The sequence below is a fragment of the Rhea pennata genome, chromosome 14 (genome assembly GCF_028389875.1).
Source record: "Rhea pennata isolate bPtePen1 chromosome 14, bPtePen1.pri, whole genome shotgun sequence".
Taxonomy (NCBI): domain Eukaryota; kingdom Metazoa; phylum Chordata; class Aves; order Rheiformes; family Rheidae; genus Rhea; species Rhea pennata.
Window position 1 is genome coordinate 6,151,321 of NC_084676.1, and position 20,917 is coordinate 6,172,237.

General features: G+C 39.2%; 1 protein-coding gene across 1 annotated transcript in view; it reads right to left on the bottom strand.

Moving 5' to 3' along the window:
- The window catches only part of TENM2 (teneurin transmembrane protein 2), a 592,828-nt gene that overhangs the window by 454,894 nt on the left and 117,017 nt on the right, over nucleotides 1–20,917 (bottom strand). The window contains exon 3 of the mRNA XM_062587647.1: nucleotides 15,769–16,044. Coding sequence (XP_062443631.1) covers nucleotides 15,769–16,044 — 276 coding nt within the window. The remainder of the gene's footprint in view (nucleotides 1–15,768; nucleotides 16,045–20,917) is intronic.

Sequence of the window (20,917 nt, forward strand, 5' to 3'; positions counted from 1 at the left end):
AGACGCAAAGGCGGCGCCACGTTTAACGCCGGGGCGCTCGCGCACGACGTGCGTTCATCCACCCAGGTCCGGTGAGCCCGCTCCGCCGCGCACACCGACGCGTTACACCTGTCTTTTTAATCACTGCTTCTCACAGGGAGAGAGCTGCGCCTTAACCCCTAATGTGGGTTTTGTTCTGAAATGTTTTTTTCTGTCTACCATGGGAAAAGATTTTCCAGCAGCCATTAGCTACAGCCATTTTCACATCTCGTTTTAACAAGCTATAAAAGCAGAACAACATGCCAATTACATGAAATAAATAAAATGAGTGGGTACAAGATGGCTAAGAAAATCTCTTGCACTGCATATATTTGTTAGAGAGTGTATTAGGGTTTCACTAATGCATTTCTAATCGGGTAGAGGAGTCTGGCACATCTGCAGCTTCAGTACAACAGAATGGCAAAGATGATACAATCCTCAGAGAATTTATATTTGAAATAATTTTAGCTCTGTTTTATGTATACCAAAGAAGCTGCCAGTCAATCTGATCCTCAAACACGCCGCACTCCACAGAGGGAACCCTGGTAAACTGCAGACTGTTCACCTAAACGCATTTTTAGCAACATGAAAACTAGTTGCTGTATTTGGCTAATAACACGCTGCATGTTTGAAACTTTGTTAAATTCCTTAATTGTGTAGCAGAGAACAAGGCAGTTAATTTACATAAAAGGACGCAGAGGTGAATTTTTTGTCTACATCTCAGAACAAAATAAGTAAATTCACCGAACATATGGCTTATTAAATTTAATAGTTCCTTTCCAAGATGATTCTGATTACCATGTTTTGAAAGAGAGAATTTAAAAGAAATTTTTTTGGATATTTGCCGTTAAGCAGATCTGCCATCTGTCTCCTCAAACAAAAAGAAAGTCAACACTTTGATTACTATTTTCCTAACTGAGATTTAGTGTAATATATTTCTAATACAGTGATTAACTAGATCTGACATCACATCTTGAACCTACTTACTACATTTTTTCAAAGAAACTACCCACCTACACGCGCGTATGCACGGCGCGATACCGCAGGCGGGAACCATAAGGAAGTACCATCACTGTCAGGCACTGCTGGAGACCCGGACTTACTTCAATAGCCATCTTGTATTTTCACTGAAGTTTTAAGGAGACAGACATAGAAAGAGTAACACTCCAAACAGGATTTAGATTCTTGTCACAAAATGCTCAAATTAAAAAGAGAGAAAAAAAAAGACAAGAGAAAGGAAAGCCTTTCACAGACTTCATTGTAAAAATATGTATCACAAGATGCTGGACCGAACACATTGCACATGAGCTCTGTACATTGTGGGAACAAGCATAAACCTCACACCCTTTGCAATTTGCATATTTTACTTCAAATCCTCAGAAGTCCATCTCATTTCTCCTACTTAGTTATTTTCTAGGGAAATCTTGTCCCCCTGCAGCCTTCAATCCAACGCAGGCAGTAACTCACCTCTGTCTGGACCAGAACGATCTTGTTTCATTCTCACTGATAACCGTACAGATTTAGCATCCGCTTTTCGAGTCACTGCGTGTCTCTGTCAAAGCCGGCGTGGAGAGGCAGAGCAGACCAGGAGCAGGGATCAATTGACCTACTGGCTCCAACGAGCCGCGGGACCGGCAGAACCAGGCGCAGACCGCTGCCGCCGAAACTCTACCTGCCTTGGCTCGGGCTCAGAGAGCGCATAGCACCGTTTAAACCACACGAGGAGCTCAGAGCCTCAGCTGGGACTCCGGGACATATTACCTTCAGCACTATACAAGTGAGCAGAATAAAACTAAACACTACAGTCCACAGGCATTACAGGAAACCACAAGTGAAAAAAAATCAAATGTAACAACCAGGCTTCATCACCCAAATCCTATGTACACTACAGAGCTGATTTATTGCGACAATACCTTTCTTCTGGTAGTTTTTATGGAATTAATCAAAGCTGCGCTTGAGCCAAGATTAACTCCTAACTCATGCACCACTCAAGCAGTGAAATCTCCATCTGCTGCTGCCCTTTATACCCGGTTACCACCCCACAGCACGGCCGCACAAGACAAGACCCCCCTCTTCCATCTATCCTATAGATAGAAATAGCTTATATAAAGCTTGTAATGCAGTCAAAAATACTTGGCACTCTAATTGTTTTAAATTTTGCATTTAAGCTAATTCTGTTTTTCTTTTACTCTAGGACAAAAGCAGAAGATGAGGCCTACTGTATCCCTAAAGCAGAAGCACACCAAGCAGAACACAGCCAATATTTACCTGCCTTGAGCCTGGACATGAGCACTCTAAAAGACCGCACTATTTGCAGCCCTACAGAAGCATTTTGTAACATCGTAAACCTGCTAGTAGCATAACCAGCAATAACGTAACATTGCTAAATATAAGTACATAAATAATATATAAGCACAAAGAGGCCAAAGAGGATGTGCAAGAAGTAAAATCTGCAAGATAAGAACAAAGGTTGTAGAATAAGCAGGAAAGACGTCTGGAGGAACCGCATCCTAGAAATGAGGTGCATGACATGGGGAGCAGATGAGGAGGACCAAGCGCATCAGAGTGCCGGGCGGCAGCACACGGCAGCTGAGCGACGGCGGCCCTGCTCCGGTTGCAGGTGGGCACAGCCCCAAGTCCTCGGGCTGCCAGCAGAGAAGGAAAGGAGCAGAGGCGCCCCAGGCCAGGTGTGCTCAGCGCACTCCCGCTCTGGCTTCGCAGCGGGGCACGGGGGCCGGCAGGCGTCAGCTCCTGGGTAACACCACCTCCAGGACATCAGTTTTGATGCTCGATCCAGCGTACAAACGGGCACTTAAGCACAATCCCTGCTATCGTGAAACCAGGGCCGCTCTGTAGGGACTTTTACCCTCTCTCCAATACACTTGCTGCAATGAACTTACTGAACGGTCCCAACCTTTACAGAAGAGCCTTGCACAAAACTTACTTCCCTTACTGAGCTTTACTTCTGAACGACATCACAAGAAAACGCTGTGGTGAAAAAGAAGGATCGCTTCTCTACTTTGAGACTACCAGTGCGCACAACTCGCTCCACCAGAAAGGTCCAGCTTTGTAATCAGTTCCCAGACCAAGGAAGACTCTTTTGCGCGTGCGTAAAGGCCACGTGGACTATGTGTTACCATCTCAGCACTGCCCACGTCTATTCCAGAGGCTGCATCCACAGTCATGACACTGCATCAAGATTGCTATAAACTCACCATCTTTATACAAGCAACCCAGAGCTTTTCCCCATCATTATTGATAAATTATTATAGTGAAGTTACTCTCTGGTTGTTTCCCAAAATTCCCCTTTAGAAAGGTATCAGCATTATTTAATTAAAAAATAAATTAAATTGGAGAGCCAAGGTTTTTGTTCCCAATACTGGCAAAATTCCTGTGAATGTTAAGACCTCCTGAACTTCACTGCGACGTAACTATGCACAGAGTTCACCGAGTTGTGAAATTTGACTTCTGTAAATACAGGAAACATATATTGAAAAATTAGATTCATTGTCATGCAGACTATAAATTTAATTACTGTATATCTTTTATTTTCTATTTTTTATTAGGGTCTACCCTCGTATTTAGACTTGCAATTCAGATTCTTCTTTCCTGATGTTTCCCGCTGCAGTCTGTTAAAACGTGCTTTGCTCTAGCTGTATTCCACGATGAAAAAATCATTAACCAAAGGATAAATCCATTCACAAACGCATTTTAAGTGTGAATGAGTCATGCTAGTGCTCACACAAAAAACATGAAGAAGAAATTATCATAATATTAGGTGGTTTGGTCTGGTATCTGTCTTTGAATATGTATATCCTATTGCTATGCAAGTCAGTTGAGCTTTTCATTAAATAGCAAAATTCGTTCATAATTACTAAATCAAGTTTGTTGGTTAAAATTGCTGTTAGAAACATGCCACTTACGTCCATACTGAATAATTCTAGTAAGGTATGTTCAGCTTTAAGAATAACAGTGTAATTTGGGGGTGTTTTGGGTTTTTTTTTTTTTTTAATGTACAACATCATTCTATAATTTTATTCACTCTATTTGGTATACCTGTTGCACTGTAAATGAAGACTTGGCACTAAAGGCTAATGCCTGGCTTCTGCACAAAGCCACTGCAGTATTACCTTCTGATCTGTCAGTTACTCTTGATAATTTTTACATCAGATCCTTCTACCATATATGTAAATAAAATAAATACCTTATAAAATAAGCTATTTATGATCTCATTTATTTTTATGCTCATCACATCACCCTGACACACTTCAGAGTTCTAAAAAGCAAATACTCTACAGCACTTGTCTACTGGTTTATAACCAACTCATGAAAGTACAGTGTGTCTTTAGGTCTATGTCTATACTAATTTCAAAGTCACTGCCTACTTCTCTTCTCTCCCCTTGCACAAGTTTGTACATCTTTATAATGCCTTCCAAATAATTTATCACATAGTAAAGATTTTAAAAAATCATTATCCTTTTGATCTAAAAATCCTTATATTTCAACTTTAATAGGTTCTTTTGAGAGGATCTTTCTGGAGAAGTTGCCACATATGTTCTACTCCTCTGAGACATCAACAGCAGAGCTAAAGATGTTAGGATCTTCAAATCACATTTAAAATTGTTTGAAAAATTTTGTTTGTAAAGCAAAAAAAGCTAATTCTTTCATGATAAGAAAAAATGAGAGTACTACTGCAATACACATCACAGAAGAAGACTAACAAAAGGGAAATATGTAAAAACAATATTTGAAAGTGTCAAAATTTATCAGCACAGAAACAATCTGGAACATATCTAATGTAGAGTTCTTTCATTAGCTAGACCCAAAAAAGCAGGGGTAACAGTAGAAAAAAGAAACATATTGATCCCTTCAGATCATTTTCCTAAGACGGTCATTATTTCTGTAAGATGATCTGTTCCTTCATTATTTCACCATGCAAGGAATTCACGGCAGACAGACAGGAAAAAAAAACTACCCCTCACTGTGTGCTTTCACACTGTAATACTCTGCTTTGTAAAGCGTACTCTTAAGCCATCACATGTCAAACAGCACTAGGAGATTATCTGGAACCACATTAAAGTCTTAGGCTCATGGCACTATAGTGTATTAGAAAATGCAAGAAGGGAGAATATATGTTCTTCGGGGCAAAGACCAGCAAATGGCATAATATTTTCACCGAGTGAGAAAATAATAGGCGAAATATATGGAGAAAAGTAAGAGTAGAAAATGATATATATATATATGAAATGGTTAATCTAAATCATTAAGGGATTGACCTAAACCGCAGAAGGTATACAGCTGCCTGGTCTGTCTCCTGCGAACTCTATCGTATGTAATTACTAATGCTGATGATGCTGCCTGTGAAGAGTCCTCACAATTTTACAGCAAAGAAATTTCCAAACCCTCCTCTGCTTCAGCCCCCAGGTTACAACGCCATAGGACTGATTGCTTCCTAAATGTTTCCTCAGGGTCTCTATCAAAACAGCTGAACTGGGGATAAGATAGAAAACACTGATTATTAATCTCTGCCTGCTGTAGTTATAGGTCAGTCTTCCAGCATTTATCATGCCTCATGTTTATCCTTCTCTCTCTCTCATTCTCTCCCTCCCTCCTTTTTTTTTAAGAGCCATAAAAAAATCATAATTGTAATCATACCATGCTGCTTTAATCTGTAATGATATCTATGGAAATAACATGTAATAGATCAACTCACCCCCTTCCTTTCCCCCCCCCCCCCCCCCAAATCTGAAAAAAATAGGAGAAAGTCTTCATTTAAATTCATAAAATAAAAGTGCTCATTTGGAAAGGTTAGATGGTATTCTGTGACCTAAGAGAGTCCAGGCCCTGCTGCATCATGTATACAAGGCGCATACATTTGGTAAGTATACCAAGTCCACAAATGGGAAGTCCGCTGGCAAGAGGACAACGGATCCTGACTGTGTAAGACAGACGGAGGATGGGCTTGGTGGTGTGTGAGCTCCAAAAATTCATTATTTATCTGAATATGGCTACTCATCTTCAAATAGATTTTAGGGAAGTAAAACTGTAGGTCAAGAAATAAAATAGCTACAAGAATAAAAAATGTGTAAGAACAATAATAAAAGTGGTCTTGAAGTATGCATTAATTATCTAGAAAATAGTTATAATAGTTATAAATGCCAAATTAATCTAGATGATGGAGACTCAACGAGACTTTGAGTAACTACCTAGGGACATAGTGACAGGATTGGGCAGATAAGCTTTGTTATTTTATTATTTATTACGGTAAATTTTGAGAACTACACAAAGCAAGGAAATGAACTGAATTATTTACATGCATTGTTAGCTTTAGAAGTAAGTACAGAACGCACAAAAAAATAGAAAGAAAATAAAACTGCAGATATTTCTATCTCATTTATGAACGTACAATACAAATACAACTATTCATTCCTACTAATCTTGTGGCATCTACCACCACATTAACCCTTTAAGACCAAGAACTTAGAAGTTTGCTACAGTAAAGGTTAAGTGAAAACAGCTTTATATAAGAATAAAATCCATCATTCCTCTCTATATTGCTATATCATGCTTTAGAAAAATACCCGTACTCACACAGCGTTAGTAAAAGCACTTCTGAGGGCAGATTACTACCTCCTTTGCACAGATGTTTCATGGGCCATCTAAGCTCTACACCTGAAACCTGAGCACTTTGCTGGGCTCAGTGCAGCCTAGTTTGACCCTTCTTTCCTTCATGCTTTTTCTTGCAGCTAATCCCCCACTATTTGCTTTCAGCCACTCTTCTCTTCATACTGCTGGAGGAAGTTGTAATCTCAGATTTGACCTAATCCTTCCTGCCTCCACCTTCTTTCTATTCACTGTGCAAAACACTTCAGAAAACTTTATTACAACCTTCACTCATGTTGTTTTCCTTATTATGAAACAGAATAGAGCTACTAGAGAAACTCCACTCTGTGCAGTCACATCCGTGCTTTCTGTCTTCCTAGTAACACTGTCTAATATGCCTTAAAGCTATAGTGTTCTGTGGGACATACAAAAATAGCATGCCAGTCCTTAAAAAGAAAAAAGTTCTTTTGGAAGAAGCCAAAATTCTAACCTGAATTTTTTAACCATCTTATTTCAAGTTTACTAAATAGAAATGTTATATGGAATATTGATAAACCCATTTTTTTATCTAGTACCACTCAAGTAAAAAAAGATCATTCCCCCCAGCAATCATGATTACTCATTCTTACAGCTCATCATCTGAGGAAACAGAAGCTGTATTTTCACTCTTGAACACTAATTTGCTGTTGAGAAAAGTCCCTTAACCATTTGTGTGAAAAAATCCAACTGCTACCTTTCAATATTTCTGCATGACAGTCATGGCTCTAAGCAAACAAATGATGCTCACATATTGTGTCTTGCCTACAGGCATGTTGTTATAGCTGAACGATATTATGCCTTTGTGCAAGATGGTATCTCAGTTTCAATAGGGCAAACATGGCAAGCAAGTATCAGTTTCCATTGGCATCTTGAACTTCCTGGCAAATACAGTTTCATCAGCTGAAAGTTCTTCCTCTCATATCAGCAATATCCTACTGGAAAGCCTTAAAATAACTCGAATAGATATTTAAAAGAGCTTCAGAAACCCTTTCCTTGAACAAGATAAAATGTGGCCCAGAGAGAGGTTACTTTTATCTTGTTATTTGAAGGCCTTCCACAGCAGAATGCTTCTTAATAATTTAAAAATAAAAGATAGAGTGATCTCCCCTTCTTTCTCTTTTAACCTATAGAAAAGGGAGCTTAATTAGCTCAATTTGCTTGCATGAATGGCTGCATTGTGTATTCAGGAGCATACAGAAAATACTGAAGGGAGGAAAGTATAAAAACGAGTTGAGTCTAAATACAGTCTGAAATAACGCTGTGTACAAGAATGAACTAAGTTTCTTAGTCTAGGGTCCAGCTTGTGTAAACCTCTCTCTCCCCTTAGCAAACATGGATAATCACCACGTAACTACAGACTTAGTTGGACAGATAGTACACACAAGCACAAAATCTTAAGGCTGTTGAGCATTTTTAGAAAAGGGACCTTGAACTGGATGCCTTGAAGAGCCACCAAAGAGTGTATTAGATGCTGTGTAACTGCAGTGTAAGTTTTGTTACTTACATGTATTCACCAAACTTAACCCAAGTGGATAACCAGCAAACAGTCCCTTTTTAGGACTCAGTTCAAGATATTGCTCCACTTCCTAAAAGTCACAGCACCTGAAGAACCAAGTCTGTACACAGATCAAGCTCTGCTGCCGGCTGCATACATTAGTGGCTTCCATAAGGCCACCTTCTCTGTAGCCACTCTACATAAGCAAGACTAGAAACAGTACGTTTCCCAAAATTCAAGTGTTGTTTGGTACATGAGTGTGGAAGACCACAGCAATGGCACCCTCTGGTGACAAACAGTAACACATTATAATGAGATAAAATATTCAGCCCAGTAAAATGTTAGAAATCTCTGGTTTCATGTAACCTGTATTGCACAGAATGCATTCCTATGGAAAGTCACAAAATGTCGGTAGGTAATTTTAAGAACAACTACAATTAGCCTTTCATAGTAGTCAATATTATTGAAAAGGCAAATTCTTCAAAATCTTCAAAATCCGTTCTAGTCAGATGCCCTTTAATCATCAGCTAGATAAACAAGAAATTGAAAAAATGTTCCTCTTTATATTTATCATGAGTAGTATTTAGCACTCACATATGGCCAAGATCTGAACATGGTCTCTGTGATGCTACCAACAGTTTTTGAGATGCTCAAGAACGTAAGCAGGAGGTGTGTGAAACAAAGACTCAACAGGCAAGTGCTTTGGAAGCAGACAGACAACTGCTTATAACAAATCTTTTAATTTGTCAGAGGCTGAACCTCAGTTTTTTTGAAGCACTGCCAATCATTTCTGTAGCTTCTTAAAACAAAAATGTCAGAGAGTCTGCAATTTCCAATGCTACAGAAAGATTCAGCTGAATGAATATATAGAAGTACTTCCCTTATCAACGGCAAGAAAGGAAACTGTCTCCCAACCACAGCAAGCGGTCTATCCTCACTGTTACAAAATGTATAAAAGCTTAAATTAAGCAGAAATTTGTTTCTAATCCATTTTAGATAGAATGAAATTAAAAACAAAGAAAACAGTGCTTTCCAAATTGCTCATATAGTATTTAACATAATGAATACAGTTCTGCCAGGAGCTTCTGAAGAAAGTTAACAGTTACAAAAAAAGATTCATTGGTAAAGACAGAGAAAACTCAAGTTTCTGAATTGGATTTCCTCTCCTATGATAAATGGAATGGAACTCATTGCACATTCACATCATGTATTACTTGAGAGTTACAAAAAAAGAATATTCTGTTTTTAATAAAAAAGAATAATATAATGAAATGGGATCTCTCTCAAAACTGAGTGATTATAGAATTATTTAATTTTCAACAAGTTACATTTATTCTAATATATAAACACTGACGTTTTGACACAAAAAGAGCTAAGGCGTAATTTTCCTATACATTTTCTAACTAAAGATCACATATGTCTGAACAGAATGTTATATATAAATATGACCTTAACAATCATACCGAGCACACGGTCTTGGACAAGTCATCAGATTACCTGAAATGGACAGCAAGCAGAGTGTAATCAAAAAACATATCAAATGAAATATTTAGAAACAGCATTAATACTTTAACAGCCCCGTGTAGGGGGGGATATACACGCATTGCAAACAGGCATTCATTGTACATGCACATGGAGTTCACTGGTTAGACACAGACCAAGCTGCCTAAATGAACGGTTGACTAGAAAATGTAATATGTACCTTGACCTAATTATGTGCTAATCAGTGAAACAGGCAAGTGGTTGTAATTAGTTAGATTACTACCACTGGAATACGCTACATGAACAAAGATGCCAGTATCATCTGGCTTGAAAAAGTTAGAGGCCTGTGGTAAGATTTCACTGCCTTCTGAAAGAGAAGACGTAAGTAAAATAAATTCCGTGCAGGCCTTCTTGTGCTGTGTGCTTCAATTTACGAGATAAATGTAAAATATACATATTATGTTTTCCTGTGATAGATTTTGTTAAACAACACGAACAGCCAAACCTTCCTAAGGTTTTATCACTCATCAGCCCCTTCTAATGTATTCATTTCCAAGATGGATTAACTTTATCAGACACACAATTTTGCTATGGAAAAAGTATTAAAAGGCATCATTCTAATTCAAATACACTTTGAACAAAGGCATTGCTGCTTGCTTACTTAGGTGACCTATGTCATCTAAGTCTGCTTTATTAAAACTAATAATTGGCAAACTGAATAATGTGCTGTATTTAAGTTTTGAGAAATACTGTTCTCTCTGGTAGATGGAAGGTCTTATAATTAAAATATTAATTGAAAAATCGGATGGTTATTTTGAGATAGGTTTTTCATAAAGCTCTCCAGGTCGCACCCTTCACATGATACTGTCGAGACACTCCCATGCAGAAGTTCTTTCCTCATCTATTCCAGGAAAAAGGACACTAACAACTAGCCTCAAAAGATTATAGCCCCAGCTGCTGCAATATTTTCCAGGTGGCCTAATTCACCAGCATGTATTTCTGTTTTTCCTCAGTTTCCTGGCTAGATACTGGATTTCATTTCCCATGTCTCAACACCTGGTCCCATTGGTTCATGTAACACTGCAAGGGGCTTTCACACAATCCAGACAGATCAGCCTTAAGAAGCAAACTGCAAAACAAGAAACAGCCTCCTCCAGGCCCTGGTACGATGCATGGGCAGAACACACAATTTTCAAGGCCTGGCAGGCAGAAGATGGCATGTGTTGTGGCAGAGGTACTGAGATGAGCGGCACTTCGGGGAAACGGCAACCGGTAAATTCACAGCCGCTGAAGCCCTGGCTCAAATGAATTCGCAAGATCACAGACACCCACGGTCTAAGTCCGCTCCGTACCCATGCGTAACAGATTATAAATTATTCACGCTCCACCATTTCAGATATACTCAAGAGGGCTGGAAACACACATACTTACGGAAAAATGAAACCTGAGATCCTGGTGTACAACTCTTTGGTCAACACTGTACTGAATGGTAAATAATCTAATGGCTACTAAATTCAGGCTAAAAGCGACTAAACTTCAGAAGGCATTATTTTACCCTTTATTTTACCTGATGTTTAGCCAATAATAGGCCAGCTGAACACAGGTATCACTATTGCCACATTTGTATCTTTCCAGAATATCACCAAGCACTGCTCTGAATAGTATTTACTCAGCCAGCCTGGCACGCCTGCATGTTTACCACCACTTTCACTGCTTCACCCCTGCGCCTGTACTAGAGGGTCTCTGGGTTATATTAAAATGGTAGCAAACACTTAAGCTTTTATACACTGTCATTTCACAGTGTCCTGCACTGGGTGTGTAAGCCATTTACCTGGACAAAGCTGCAGCTGATGAGTAGCAAGTCTTTAACTCACTCCCGCTAGTCAACTCCCTCATTAGGAAGCTACTTCCTACCAGAAGTGCCCTCAGGTTTTGAGAGCACATCAAAATTGAATGCACTTAAGTAACCGAGCTTTGATACTAGGCTTAATGACTTTTTAAATTTGTCATTTGCAAAGTACTTCACAAGCTTTCCTGAAGAAGAGATGAAGTGTGCCCAAGCACAAGCTCGCCTTCCTAGCGCTCCTTCCCAAGCAGCCGAGGTAACGTGTGACGTACACGTTTCCATTTCTGGAGTGTGTGACATTTCCTTTAACTCCCAGAATTTCCCTTGGACCATCTGGGCACTTTCGCAGCCATGAGCAGTCACACAGTTGTAGGAGCTCTTCCTCTCCTCTCTTTCATATCTGCTGCTCCCAAGCTTCCTGGACTGATCTGCGGGGCAAACTGGCACAATATCCCTGGATTACACTATCAGGTGAAATTAGCACTGTATTATAAAACACATAATGTCTACAGTTTCCCTGCTTCCTGCACACAAAACATAAAGGATACACCATCTCAAAATGGTAAGGGTATATTACCTTTTTTTCTAGCTCAACTAGAGAGTCCACGGATCTGCTCCAGCTGTGTGCTCGCTTTTTTGAACTACCCCTTGTAGCAACCAAAGTCCTTCCACAGACCACAGTGAGCATTTCTTAGAGGGACCATCTAGTATGCACCCTCAGCTTTTCATTTCTGTATTGGTTTCATAGCCCTCAAAAATTTTAACAAAGAACCTTGTTACTGGTTAATCCAAACAGAATTCTGTTAGCAATTACCAGAATAAAACTTGCTACTTTCAAACTGGTATTATCGTGCACAGATATCAGTATGCATAGGACAAAATCCAAATCTGCTGAAGAGTAGAATCACAGTTTCATCATACCATTTCATGCAAATTTTGAAGTGTGAAATGAAAAGTTGAACAAAAATTCAAGTAATAAAATATTGGGAGCAGCATGACAAAATTAAATATGAAAATAAACTCCTCAACTAATATCTGATACTCTGGTCTTTCTTTGTACATTCCTGTGATGTGGTAACATTTTATCTTGTTTACCACTACATGCCTAAGTCTGTGATTCAACACTACCTTGGGAAAACCCCAGATTATGCTGTACCATAAAACTGAAGCTACAATGAAATATGAGGTCAGTTTGAATTCTTTTTTTTCTTTCTTTTTTTTTTTAAAAAAAGATTTACATAATATGTGGTAATAGCATTTTCAAACTTGCTACAAGAAACTATCACTAAAAGCTTCATATAAATAAACTTTATAGTCTTATAAAAAGAACCAGCTCTCCCCAAAAAGGGGGAGGGGGAAGGGTCACTGCCAAAATATAGTCAGCACCTACCCCCTGTATGTGGGTCCCCAGAAACGATTGCCTCTGCAAAGTCAGCACATGACATAAAAGCCGAGTTAAATTGCTAATGTTTTTTTCACCCTTGGATGTACCACTCGAGGACACTCATACACTTCAAATCTCACAACTGGACAGAATGTGTTCACTAACAATTTGGTGACAGATTGGCTCTTATATGTTCACACTCCTATGTCTCAAAGAGAACAGCCCAGACAGAGAGCAGTAAAAGATACAGTAAGAATTTCGAGCCTAATCCATGTAAACTACCAGACCTGTAGATACAAAAGTGTTGCCTTTCACACTGGATCTTCAATAAGCTGTTTTGTTAGGAAGAATATTAGTATGCAAACTAAGAGTGAATTCAAATGAAGTTTACATTATTTCAATTTATCTATAAGCATTTCAAACTCCTAAGGTTCACACAATTCTAATTTAAGATAGATCATACTAAATCTGAAAGTGAAGAAAACGATCATAAGCTTTGTAAATGGATTTGAATGAGCACAAACACTGAAAACCATATTGTTACAGTGATTTATAGCAATTAAGCCTCCTTGGGATTACTTGGAGATGTACTAAAAGTGACAAAATTGACAAAATAAATCTATTACTACTATAAATTGAGAGGATTTTTATTTTGAAGTGCAATGGTATAATCTACGGATAAAATCTCTTATTAAGAAATGTCTTGTTTTATTCCAGTATCTCCTACAAATCTGAAATTGTACCAGAAAGTGAATTTCTCTTGAAGTATAAATTCTTGTTACTTCCTCTCCAAGAGGAATACCTAGCAGGTTATTGATTTGCTTCGGAAGGACACAGTGTTTATGATGTAGGAAAGCACTGCTGGGCACAAGCATGAGGAATTAATGATGGCTTTGTAAGTGTCCACACTGTGGTGCTGAACCAGTGGGCAACTGTCAATCTATATGATAATACATCCCAAAACTTCATAAAAATCAGTGATGTGAAAAAGCATTGATTTTTGAGCTCACCAAGATTTGTCAGAGAGGAAGAATAAAAAGTTTACTGAAGTTAACACCTCTGTGTATGTAACAGTTGCTTCACACTTGTGTGATCATTTCTCAACCGAACATAGAGACCGTTATCTTAAAAACCTTGCTAAATAAAAATGAATACAATACGCCTGTTTCTTGCATGCTGTTCTATCATGTCCTTCTTTCTTTTATTAACATCACAGTTTGGAAAATCACCTCTTCAAAATGCAATCACTGCACTTCCAGTTACTTAATAATTCACGTATTATAAGGAGGACAACAAAACGCAAACCAACTCATTCTTTTCTTAGTGTCTGCACAACCACATAGGTAGGCCCTGAGATTAAATCTTCTCTCAAACAAAAGGCATGGCACAGTGAATTCACCGAAATCGAGACAAAGTGCCAATCATGTTAAGAGATGTTAATTCAAGCCACCAAAATTAATCTCAAATGTTCTATATTTCATTAGGTAGCTTTTTATCAAAACCTTACCAAAGTCAACCTGTAGTATTATTAAAAAACAAAACAAAAAAAAACCCAAAGACTCAAACATTTTACCAGTCACTGATCTTTTTCTTGTTTTTTTCAAATATTTGCTACCTCATATCCACCATTACTACTGAATATACATTTCCTCTTTGGCTTTGATAAAGAAAGGTATCCTGCTATACCTATGGAGGGGAGATATTACTTGAAGCTTCAATTTAAAACACAGAAAAGGATGCTCTTGCAAAATCATCTGCAAATTTCTTATCTTTCTTCTATCAATACAGAAAATATAATTCAGTTTTCCACTGTTTACCTTAACAACCCTTTGCTCGTGTTTCAAGTGCCTGGCACTTTGGCTTTGTGCAAACTAAGACAACTGTTTGCAAGTGTGAGGAGGAGCCTAAAATAAACTTGGACAAAATTCCCTTCTGAGAAGCACCTGCAGGTCTTGAGCACACCAACATAGAGCAAATCCAATTTTGTCACGAGAGTAGCAGGGAGCTGGTTATAGTGGCTGGCATCAGCTGCCTGAACGTTACCCAGTGACGTACAGCAGCAGCGAGATTTCACTCCACTTTTCAGAATAGCAAATATTGGAACAGATCACTAGTTTAGTTCCTATTTTAAGTAAGCTGAGTTCCCACCCTGATCACCCTACTGGACGAATTAGAGCAAATATGGTTTAGTCATCTGTTCACACTCGTTTAATTTAAAAAGATGTGCGCACAGAACATACCCCAATGTTATACTATATCAAGAATTAGCTGATGTCTAGGTGTTCTGTCATAAGTGATTTTTGCATTATGTGCAGCATCTTTTGACAAATTTAATAATCAATAAACTACACTAAATTGAAGCAAGTATCTGTCTTATTTTGCCTTAGTATGATGTATAGTTTTGCCTTCTAAAAGCCTGCATACTTACCAGTGGGCAAATACCAAAGCTATATTTTTATAGAACTTTGCAAATTTTTTAAAAAACAGATAAAAACTCAATCTAAATGTTACAAACTAACCCCACTGTTACAGTTACTAGCATATTGAAAACTGTTAATACTTCTTTACGCTGTATATAAAAATCGCATATGAGAAACTATTTTTTCTATGAAGCTGGTCATGCTTGTCACCATTCATTTTAATGTAATCTACTGTAAGCACAGACTTATGTAAAAGATTATTGCCTGGAAAGTAAACTGTAAGATAAAGCAATCTATATTATGCAATATACATGTGTGAGCGTTTCCTGATATTGGTGGAAAAAAAAATAAGTAAAAAGTAGATTTAGTCAAAAAGAGAAAGAAAGGTGAAACATTCTCCTCTAAATGAATATTCATATATTTTAAGCATGATCACATATTCTTATGCGTGCGCACTGAGAACACGCTGGAAGAGGCCTACCGTTTTCCTCATCGGACTTATTTTCGTTGTCGGAGTCGGTAAGGGTGAGGGCCGAGTTCTCCCGGCTGGAGAGGCCGGAGCTGCGCCTGGATTTCATCCCTCTGCCCCACAGCCGTATGGCATGCTCGGGGGACATGCCGCCCTCCGTGTCCGAATCGGCGTCGGAGCCGGTGCTCAGCGAATAGCCCTGGCGCAGGATTCCGATGTCTGAGCAGTAGCCGCTTCGGTGGGGAGAGGGCTCGCAGATGCCTAGCTCGGCAAGGGTGAAGTTCGTACCTGGGAGGACAGGTAAGAAACAAACAAAATTAATTAAAGTCACATACATGCTAGGGAACTGATTTTAAGTTCAAAAATAACAGACCTTTTTAATTTAGTCTGGAGACATTCAAGGCTTGCGTGGATGCAACCCTGTCTAACGTGCTCTAGGTGACCCGGCTGAGCAGGGGGGCTGGACTAGATGATCTCCAGAGGTCCCTTCCACCCTTACCCATTCTGCAATTTTATGATTCTATCTTAGCTACGCTGCGTGCCAAGTCTTCACAACGAGTTATGTAGATGTCCCTCTGGTGCACAGATGCACATAGTTAAAATGGAAGAGAAACACACGACAGGTAGAAAAGGTGGCTAAATTTTAGGTTATTTTTTTCCAACTATTTAGGCCCCAAATAATCCATTATTTAGGTACATGATTAATATAAAGCTCAGAAGTCCTAATGACATGACTTGCTTTGTATTAAATACCGAACGGTGTATTGGTAGGACCACAGCCTTGGCTTTGGCTTTTTGAGTATCTCATTACTTGAACAGCAGCCTTTAAAAAAAAAAAAAAAAAAAAAATGAAGAAATGAGCATGAGCCTTCCAGAGAGGAAGATTTTCTAATTGTAATTTTCAAATACTTTACCACTTCACAGAAAACAACCACTTAGAAAACCAAGTCTACAGAGGCAAGAATCACCTGGAAGAACGCAAAAATGAAGATACATAGCGGCAGTTCATATACTAAGCAAAACTATACTTAAATGCCTATTAATACATAACTTTAAGTAATCAGAATTTATTTAAAGTCTTCCGGTTCAGTCACAGACTAGCCACAAGCGATCAGTGTTAAGCATGTCTAGTCCGTGTCTGTATGAGCCCGCCGCAGCCCCGCAACATCACCCAGCCACTGAAGCATTTCAGGGCAAGGTGGGTACGTGCAGACGGACGGAAAGCAGAATCAAGGCCCCGCTTCGCTGCGGGTGCCAAGGCAGGCGGACGCTTCCTCCTGCCTTCAGTGCCCTTCTTCAAATCGGATGCAAAGTAAATAAAAACGCTGCAGATAATAATGTTCTCTACAGCTTTTCTTCATCTGGATCAAGGAACCTGGAGGCCTCACCTCCTTCAGATGAAGCTGTCCAGATCTCTTGAATAGTACGTGAACCACCCTCACTAGTACAACACTGTCACTTACTCAGCTGCAATCGTGCATCACGGTACTGGATCGCTTTGTAAATTCAGGCAGAAGGGAAAAATCGTACCGTGTGCACAGATCTTGTTCACACAAGGATGCCTGCTTGGAAAAATCCTGCTATTACTCTGCAAATAGAGCCCCTTCACAGGACCATGAGGACAGCGAACTCATTTCACGTCCGCTCGCGGGACGTCAGGAGCGGTGCCAGCCTGCTCCATCCCCAGATTCTCTATCTCCACCACCAGCGACCGGCCCCAGCCGCTGGGGCGAGCTGGCCTGCCGCTAAGATTTAGCATCTCCTTCGAGAAGGGCCCTCCTTACAGCTCCTTGAGATTAGGAGATGAAGCAAATCAACAGCTCACAGAAGAAAACCCCAGGGAAGGAGGGTAGTGTTATCCGTCGCTGGGAACTCGATTGACCCTGCTGCGCGTCCACAGCGGGCAACCTGGCCCACGAGCTGAAGAAAATGTGCCACCAGCGCTAGTGGCTAAGCAGACGGCCAGGTTTTGGTGTTACAGGGCATATTCTGCCCCAGGGTATGCACCGGGCTGGAGCAGGCACTGCACGGGAGCGAAAGCGCTCGCCCCGCAGGACCGTGCCTCCACCTTCACGGCTCGAGGGCATGTTCTTGCACCTTCTTGTAGCATCTAGCACATTGCTGGTGACACTAAGTGACACGGGATAAATAACATCATCCCCTTCGTAGGGGGAAATAAAGAAACCTCCTTCTCTTGAAGAACACACCACCAAAAAAAAGACAGTCACAAGACTGTTTGCTTTTTCACACGCAGCAAAGCCGACTGATTTCCCCACACACACCCCTCATCCCCACTGGCAGAAACCCCTAGAGCATTTTACAAGTTAGTGAGATGCAAGATACCTTCAACTGTGACTACTTTCATTAAAGAAAAGCAGTTAATAGCATATGCTCCTTTAAGGTATAGATAACCTCTCATCCAAAAATAGACAGGTGTTATACTAGTTTGTAAGAAGTTTAATATAATATAATATACTTGATCATTATGCCCATAATCTACACGTTGTGAATAGTTTCCCAGTAGAGTAGAAAGCCAGCTTTATTTTGAATTTAATTTACATGTTACGAGTATGTCTTTTAAGCTCATTTCCTTTTACAGCAATTTACTACATAACTTATTAAGTATATAAATACTCCCTAAAAGTGTGATTAATTCAGTAATGTACAATTCCACTTATTATCTCAGCTAAAACTAGAAAGCATTACCATATAAGCAAAGGCCACTTGCACCTAACCTCTAGGCACAGGTCTCATTTGGTCTGTAATAAATTATAGGAATTGCCCTTCTAAAGATTAATCTAATCCAGCTGTGATCACTACAAGATGCCTCGGAGGAAGATATCTGAAACCAGTAATGCACAGATATGGTAAATTTGCCTTGAACACTAAGTCAGCAGTTAGAAACTGGACTAAGTCTAAAACAAAAGAATAAATGCCACTTCCAGTCTTGCCACTATAACTCATTATAAGAAGTCAAGGTATTTTTTCACATTCATATAAAACATTCAGTCCTTTTCCAGATTTCTGCTGTGTTCACAGCCGTAACGATTTCTGATGGCATGAGCACCACAGTTTAGATACCAGCACCTGACAGGACCACTATCAGATTTTTCAGACTCCAAAACCAAGTTCACTGACATAATACTGCCCTCCTGCATTTTTAAAATTTTTTATTGTTTACTTAAATTACAATTAAAAAGGAAAACGTTTTAATTTCTATTAAAACTATTTCTATTATAAATGCCCCACTTTTTTTTTGCATTGATGCAAATACCATACTGCATCTTCTGGCGGCTTAAATATATATAAATCAAAGGTACCTTTGCTGTGCAACATACTGGATTTTTAAGTACTTGAGCACAAGTTTTTGCCTCTGTGGCAAAAAAAAAAAAAAAAAATATTTGCATGAAAAATGCTTGGAAAATTCTCTCTCTTAACATCATGGATATCACAGTCAGTGCAATACCCCATTTATGATGAAAACAAATTCAGGGAAAAAAACCACAAGGAAAAGATAAGCAAGATAAGCTCTTCTTCGGTTATGGTGCCTCAAGGTAGAGGAAATCCTCCATGATTCAGGAGGCCAGATAAGAGATGATACTGGCCATTCTCCCCAGGAACTGGAGCAATCTACAGCCAGTTTAAGGCCTAGATTTTTCTCATATTCATAACATTCATGAAGTTCATATAATAAATAATAGATAACATAATAATTACATTGTTATATTATAATAATACAATTATTACTAATAACCTAAGTAAAAATAAAATATTTGCCAGAACTATTTCCCTAATTCTATATCCATTTTCCCCTCCTAATATTCCTTTAATCAACATAGCCTACTCGGTAATGTAAAATGTCCAGCTGCTGTGGGACAACTCCCAACTGGTAAAATTCACCAAAAGCACCAGAGAGCTGTTCCTTTGGAAAGTACACAATAACAACAACGAGAAAGCTATACCTTGTCCTGGAAATAAAAAAACCTACAGCGGGCAGGTTGACAGTAGCATGGCTTCCCACACGTACGTACACATGTCTGCTGCAAAATAAAGATCTGCAGATGACTTATGCTCTTTAAAGGTTATTAAATTCCAGATAGGGCTAGTCAGGAAAGCTAAACATTTTACAATAATCCAGTACGAAGTTTAACTGCTTAATGGTAATAAACACAACTTTTATAGAGATTATTTGTGACAAAGAGATCAGGAAGCACTCTACAGACCGTACCGAGAAAGCACGAGGATACCACAGGCATCTTGAGGCCATCTCCGAAGCGCCGTCGTCCCCCCTGCTATGGTAATACTTGCTACAGCTTAGAATATAGATGCACACCGTGAAATTTTGTCAGGATTAATAATTCACTAGTCTCCAGGCAACAATTTTTTCAATTCAAAAGAAACATAATAGTTTTCTTAAAAGTGAAAATATCATCTGTCAGCCTAAGTACCTTCTGGAGAAAACTGACTACAACCGGCCACACACAAATCAATACACAGACAGACAGACAAGATACCAACGTACAGTTTTGAATTTGCAACACGTTTTCTAGCTTTTCTCATTAATGACAACAAAATCCTTTAATTTTCTGTTTTATAATCCCCCTTTTGCTTTGCTTCTTTCTGACTCAGAGATCGTTGAGCCTAATACCTCAATACAGATGTTTCTCCTTCTGATAGAAAGTCTGTTGATAGTACGATTACAGTAGCTACTTCTTCACTTATAAAAATATGCGAGTTTATAAAACCAGGTATCTAACGCATCTAATGAGATCTCACTCAAGCTCACACTACTATACAATCACAAATCTACAGTGACCACAGTATTATGAATTACTTCATACAATTTCCCGTGGGTACGCTGAAGGTAGCCTCTGAGAGCATCTCCAGCTCTAGCTAATACATCTTCACAGCCTCATGAGGTGAGGTTGTTTTATCCCCATTTTATAGCTCTAAGGCAAGGAAACAGAGCAACCTCTTTCCAGACGGCCCACGACTTTGGGCAGAACTTGTACCACCCCAAATTTCTATTTCCTACATCAGCTTATGGTGATGAACTTTTTTCCTCCTCATGCTCATATGCTGTTTCAGGGAAAAGCATACATTTATCTTTTTTTTCCTCAAATGCCGATATTGACTAAGAGCTAAATCGGATTGGGGAGGA